The sequence below is a fragment of the Otolemur garnettii genome, unplaced genomic scaffold, assembly GCF_000181295.1.
Source record: "Otolemur garnettii isolate 467f Iridium unplaced genomic scaffold, OtoGar3 scaffold00060, whole genome shotgun sequence".
Lineage (NCBI taxonomy): Eukaryota > Metazoa > Chordata > Mammalia > Primates > Galagidae > Otolemur > Otolemur garnettii.
The window spans coordinates 360375-367372 of NW_003852455.1; the positions used below are offsets into that span (position 1 = coordinate 360375).

Genomic DNA, 6998 nt, shown 5'->3' on the forward strand with positions numbered 1-6998 from the left:
GTTACAAAAGAAAACGTGACTGAAGGCTCGGCACCTGTGGCTCAAGCGGCTAAGGCACTAGCCACATACACCTAAGGTGGCAGGTTCGAATCCAGCCCGTACCTGCCAAACAACAATGATGGCTGCAACCAAAAAATAGCCAGGCGTTGTGGCGGGCGCCTGTGGTTCCAGCTACTTGGGAGGCAGAGGCAGGAGACTCGATTCAGCCCAGGAGTTGGAGGCTGCTGTGAGCTATGAAGCCATGGTACTCTACCCAGGGGGATAGCTTGAGGCTCTGTCTCAAAAAAAAAAAAAAAAAAAAAAGAGTTTCTCTATATTCTCTTACCATAACTATCTTTTCTTTAGGATTACATTGCTAAGTCAGTAGTAAATCTCCTGAAAGTATAAGGCCAAGATTCTTATTCTAACTATGTCAAAAGATACAAACCAGTTCAGCCCCTGTGGCTCAAACAGCTAAGGTGCCAGCCACATACACCTAAGGTTGCGGGTTTGAATCCAGCCTGGGCCCACCAAACAACAATGACAGCTGCAACCAAAAAAAAAAATAGCCAGGCATTGTGGGGGGCGCCTGTGGTCCCAGCTACTTGGGAGGCAGAGGCAGGAGACTCACTTGAGCCCAGGAGTGGGAGGTTGCTGTGAGCTGTGACGCCACAGTACTCTACCCAGAGCGACAGCTTGAGGCTCTGTCTCAAAAAAAAAAAAAAAAAAGATATAAACCTATTCCAAACAACTGTAGCCAAAATGTTAATAGTGGCTGCTTTGGGTGGTGTGGCTTTTTCTTCTATTTTTCACTCTTATGATAACAATTTTCATGGTAGTCATTCCTTTCATTGATAGATATCAGGACCCAAGGGACATCAGTTTTTATTTAAGTATAGTCAGCATTTAAGTACTCATTCAGAAGCTGACTGAAGTTTATAAATTAGCAGATTTCTTGTGTGATCTCCATCACCCTTAACTATTTTTCTGTAACAGTGGGTCTCAATCTTCCTAATGTCGCAACCCTTTAATATAGTTCCTCATGTTGTAGTGAACCCCAACATAAAATTATTTTTGTTGCTACTTCATAACTGTAATTTTGCTACTGTTATGAATCGTAATATAAATATCTGATATGCAGGATGATCTGAGGCAATCCCTGTGAAAGGGTCATTCAACCCCGAAGGGGTCGTGACCCACAGGTTGAGAACCACTGTTCTATTACCAAATAGGTTAGCATTTGGAACAATCCAGCTCAAGAAAGAGTTAATCGGGCGGTGCCTGTGGCTCAGTGAGTAGGGTGCTGGCCCCATATACCAAAAGTGGCAGGTTCGAACCCAGCCCCAGCCAAACTACAAAATAAAAAAATAGCCAGGCATTGTGGAGGGTGCCTATAGTCCCAGTTACTCGGGAGGCTGAGGTAAGAAAATCACCTAAGCCCAGGAATTGGAGGTTGCTGTGAGCTGTGACACCATAGCACTCTACTGAGGGTGATAAAAAAAAAAAAAAAGAAATAGTTAATCACAATTAGTAAGTTCATTATTTCAGTACGGTAAATCCTCAACATAATTAGGCCTAATGTTAATCACCTTTTCTTTTGAACAGGGAGGGAAAGGAAGAGGGAAATGATAAACTGGCCCATAGATACCTACTAGTTTCAGTTTGAAAGTCTCGGAAACCATCAAATATTGAACGTGCAGGCCGTCGTCTTTTAGGAGCTTTAGAAGGAAAAACAAGAATTCAAAATTTAAACATTAATTTTGAAATTTAATTCTAAAATGTCCTTATCTATAAATATTTCTTACTTTAAAATAGTCATAGATCCTTTATGGTTCCTTTAAAATAATCTAGAACTTTCAAGTCATTCATACATGATTAACAAAAATCATCTTCAGGTCAACCATCTTGTTTTACAAATGAGAAAATTAAGACTCAGTTAAGAGACTTGACCGAACTTATGTAAAAAGGCAAAGTCTAAGTGGTGGCATTAGGAAGAAAGAAAATTTTGAGATGAGTCTGCATAGAGATGATACTACACATAAGCCACAAATATACAATTCAGGTTAGCCTAAGGGATCTGGATCACTCTTTGGTATCACACTTGAGTAACTTTTAAGTTCTAAACCGTAAGATTTAAGGACTATTTGTCAATGAGTAGACACAGAAAATTATAAATGCCAAAAAATTCTTTAATATTGGCAAAAAAACATTTTCTACCACTATATAATGGTTCAGTGACAGAAAATTGAAAACAACCAAGATCTTCTGCTTCCCCTGTAGAATATATATGACCAATCTTTAAATATTTTACAGATAAGGCTCAGGACTGGTAGCACAGTGGTTACAGTGGCAGCCTCATACACGGAAGGTGGGCGGGTTCGAACCCAGCCCAGGCCAGCTAAACAACTGCAACAGCAATAACAAAAATATCCGGACGTTGTGGTAAGCACTTGTAGTTCCAGCTACTTGGGAGGCTGAGGCAAGAGAATCGCTTAAGCCCAAGAGTTTGAGGTTGCTGTGAGCTGTGATGCCATGGCACTCTACCCAGGGCCACAAAGTGAGACTCTGTCTCAAAATACCATAACAAACAAACAAAAAATATATAAAATAAAAATAAATTTTTAAAAACTAGTTACCTGGTAATTTTTAACTATAACGATTTTTTTTAACTTTTTTTTTTTTTTTTAGAGACAGGGCCTTGCTGTTGCCCATGCTGGAGTGTAGTGATATTATCAGTACTCACTACAATCTCCATCTCAATCTCATGGGCTCTCACAAAGCTAGTAAAGGGCACACTGCCACACGCAGGCCAAGTCTTTTCTCTTTTTTTGTAGAGACAAGGTCTTGTTATGTTGCCCAGGCTGGTCTTGAACTTCTGGCCTCAAGAGATCCTCTCCTGCCTTGGCCTCCCAAAGTGCTGAAATTGCAGGCATGAGCCACCAAGGCCAACCATAACTATAACAATTAAAGAAAATAAGAATGTCTTAGGATAAGACATAGAACAACTGCCTAAGGAAGCACGTTATTATAGAATATCCTTCTACCCAACTCCTTTTATTTTTTGGAGTCATAACCTGCACAATTTATTTGCCCATTATTTATTCTAAGTCAAACCCAATACCTCTAGCCCTAAGATTATTATTATTCCTTCCTGCCTCTTTGATATGGTTTTCTGGTACTTCCAAGCCACCTTCTACAAGCAAGTAAGTACTCTGTACTTTGCTCTACTGCCCACACAATAAACTAAGCTACAAGGAGCTAAAAGAGATTATAAAGAAGTCTTCAGGCCAGAATAGGGGATAGGTGCCACAGTTTATGCCTGCAATTGTAACACTTTGAGAAGCTAAGGTAGCATCCTTTGAGGCCAGTTCATGACCAGTGTAAGCAACATAGTAAGGCAACATCTCTACAGAAAATAGAAAAATTAGCCAGGTACGGTGGTGTACACGTGTAATCCCAGCCACAAGGGAGGCCAAGACAAAAGGGTCATTTGAGCCCAGACATTTAATGATGACAGCACTGCACTCTAGCCTGTGTGACAGAATGAGAGCCTATCTAAAGAAAAAAAAGTAAACTGCAAATACAGGGTGGCCATAAAGTTTGTGTGCAATAGTACACGAACTTTTATGGCCACCCTGTATGTGGCATTATATTCAACAACTAGTGGTAGAGTTTGAAATCACTACATTAATTCACCTAAGATGCCAGCAGTCTGACTTATTATTGCTTCTAAAACATCAGCCCAAATGCCACTAGCGTGAAAAAGGCAAATAACTTCCTAGTATTATGTAAAAAGTTCGGTTTTTTGTTTTCTGGAAACAGTCCCATTTTGTCACCCTCAGTAAAGTGCCCTGGCGTCATAGCTCACAGCTACCTCCCACTCTTGGGCTCGAGTGATTCTCTTCCCTCAGTCTCTCAAGTAGCTGAGACTACAGGCATCCACCACAATGCCAGCTATTTTTAGAGATGGGGTCTTATTCTTGCTCAGGCTGGTTTCGAACCCGTGAGCTCAGGCAATCCACCCACCCTGACCTCCCAGAGTGCTAGGATTATAAGCCTGAGCCACCATCACGCCCATGTAAAAAGTTCTGACTTTGGGCCAGGCACAGTGGCTCATGCCTATAATTCTAATACTCTGGGAGGCTGAAGTGTGTGGAATGCCTGAGTTTGCAGGTTCAAGACCAGCCTGAGCCAGAGAGAGACCCTGTCTCTTCTAAAAATACAAAAAACTAATGCAAGACAACTGCTTGAGCCCAAGTTGGAGGTTGCTGTGAGCTATGACGCCAAGGTACTCTACCCAGGGTGACAGCTTGATAAATAAAAGTTTTGACTTTACAGACTCTTGAAAGAGTATTAGGTATTTAAGACCAAACTTTAAATCAATACTGCCCTAAGACGAAAAAGTTCTCCAAGGCCCATTTTCAAGTTATAATAAGGTTTAATAATGAAAGGTAAGAATGACTTCCTCATTTTATGTCACTTTCATGTCTCTCTTTACTGTATGTCAAAATCCAGAGGTAAAAAAAAGAGGAAAGTGGAGTTTCAAATGGAATTTTTACCTCTCTGTTCAATAGCAAGACAGTACAAAACTAATTCCTATAGCCCTACTCACCCAAAGATCCTGCCTTATTTCTCATAATAATGAAAAGATAAAGCTTTTCCAGGGCATTACTCCTTAGCTCCAAAATCTATTCATAGTAGTTATATTTTAAAAAATTATGAACAATGCTTTATAACATCTGGTATCATAGCAGCATAATGACTGGCTGAATGCAATGGTCCAGGAAGCACATTATTACACTGCAGTATTCAGACCTTACAGTTTTCTCTTTACCTTAATTTCTGAATCTAGACAGTATATTCTTTTATTTCTTGCCATAGTCAACTCCAGAGTTACCGAGTTAAAGGTCTATCTTATAAAAAATCTCAACTAAGGTGCTTTTTCAAATCAAAAGGTACGGTTTATATAATTTCCTTCATCTTTTTCTTACAACTCATTTTTCCTCCACTGTATCATAGTTTACCTACAAAACTTTATAGAGGCTCAGCACCTGTAGCTTAGCAGCTAGGGCACTAGCCACAAATACTGGGGCTGGCAGGTTCAAACCCAGTCCAGGCCTGCCAAACAACACTAACAACTACAACAAAAACATACCCAGGCATTGTGGCAGCCACATGTACTCCCAGCTACTTGGGAGGCTGAGGTAAGAGAATCACTTAAACCCAAGAATTTGAGGTCGCTGTGAGCTGTGACGCCATGGCACTCTACCAAGGGATGATATAGTGATACTCTGTCTCAAAAAAAAAAAATTCACAGAGGTCTGTTCTCAACTTTAAAACAAACTATTTCTCTGTATTACTGTTCCCAATGTATACAGCTCTCTGCCTAACCAGATTATAACTGTTTTCTGTTTTCTAAAAAATAAACCGATTAGGCTCAGTGCCCATTAGCACAGTGGTTATAGTGCCAGCCATATGTACTAAGGTTGGCGGGTTCGAGCCTGGCCCAGGTCAGCTAAACAATAATGACAGCTGCAACAAGAAACAGGCACTGTGGTGGGTGCCTATAGACCCAGCTACTTGGGAGGCTGAGGCAAGAGAATAGCTTAAACCCAAGAGCTGGAGGTTGCTGTGAGACTCTGTCTCTAAAAATAAATAAATAAATAAATAAACAAACAAATTCATTAAGCAAGGTGCAGTGGTTCACACCTGTAATGCTAGCACTCTGGGAGGCCAATGCATGAGAATTCCCTTGAGCTTAAGAGTTTGAGACGAGCATGAACAAAAAATCAAGACTCCATCTCTATTAAAAATAGAAAATAATTAGCTGGGTATTGTAGTGGGCACCTGTAGTTCCAGCTACTCAAGAGGATCTTCTGAGCCCAGAAGTTTGAGGTTGCTATGAACTAGGCTGACACCACAGCACACTGGCCCATTAGAGACATTTATCCCAACTGACAGCATGGCTTTTTGCATGAATTAAGGGTTATATTCTCCTTTGCTGAAAATAGGAACAGCACTTCTAGAAGTTAAGAGAAAAAGAAGGCAAGACAGATCAAGATAGTAAGGCTATGGCAGTCAAGTATGTATCTAGAAAACAAAAAATAATAAATTTTTTGTCTAATGATATATTTGTTTCCATTATAAGGCAGCAATTCTTTTTGGTAACTTTCCTCCTTTTTGCCTTCTATAACAAATTCCATTTTTTAAATCTGCTTTACTTTGAACCAATTGGACAACTTTCCTAACAGAGTGCAGAAATACAAGATAAGAACTGACACTACACTTGAAGTATAATCTCTCAGCAAGCCTTCACATCTCTTACTAGTTTCTTTAAAATCTCAAAGTAACAACAAAGTCAAATAAAGATATGGGAGAAAAGTGAACTTACCACCAAACAAAGGTTCTGGTTCCACCAATATTTCCTGCTTTTGAGGAATTGGGGCACGGACTTCTTCTCTACTTAAGAAAAGTGGGAAAATATCACAGTGAAAACTGCTTTCTACTACCTGTTATCTTTCTGTAATTATTGTGATACATGCAAATTAACAAGGAAAATGGCTTAGTAACATTTAGGACCCACAGCAATCATGAGTTTTACATAATTTTCACATAAAGATCAAATGGAATAAAGTATCTGGCATATATAGCTCAATGGTTTATAAACAAAGAGAAAGACAGAAAAACAAAAAAACACTTCCTTTCCCTCAAGTTCCCTACCTTAAATTCTCTTTAGAAAAAAAGAGCTAGAAAATTTCCCCCCAAAAAAATCAGGCAAAAATGAATGGAAAAAATATAGTCTTAACAGAAACAATATCACATCGCTACTACATCAAAGAATAGATAATCAAATCACAAAGATATATTAAAATAAGCTTAAACAAACAGACAGTAAATTTTTTCTAATTAAGAAGGAGACTAGGCTCAGCGCCTATAGCTCAACCAGCTAAGGCGCCAGCCACGTACACCTAAGGTGGCGGGTTCGAATCCCCAGCCCGGACCCGCCAAACAACAATGAC

General features: G+C 39.7%; 1 protein-coding gene across 1 annotated transcript in view; it reads right to left on the reverse strand.

The window, feature by feature from the left end:
* Positions 1–6998, reverse strand: part of UBXN7 (UBX domain protein 7) — a 65167-nt gene that overhangs the window by 25685 nt on the left and 32484 nt on the right. Inside the window, exons 3-4 of the mRNA XM_003792667.3 lie at positions 6371–6438; positions 1632–1697 (exon numbers count right to left, since the gene is read on the reverse strand). Coding sequence (XP_003792715.1) covers positions 1632–1697; positions 6371–6438 — 134 coding nt within the window. The remainder of the gene's footprint in view (positions 1–1631; positions 1698–6370; positions 6439–6998) is intronic.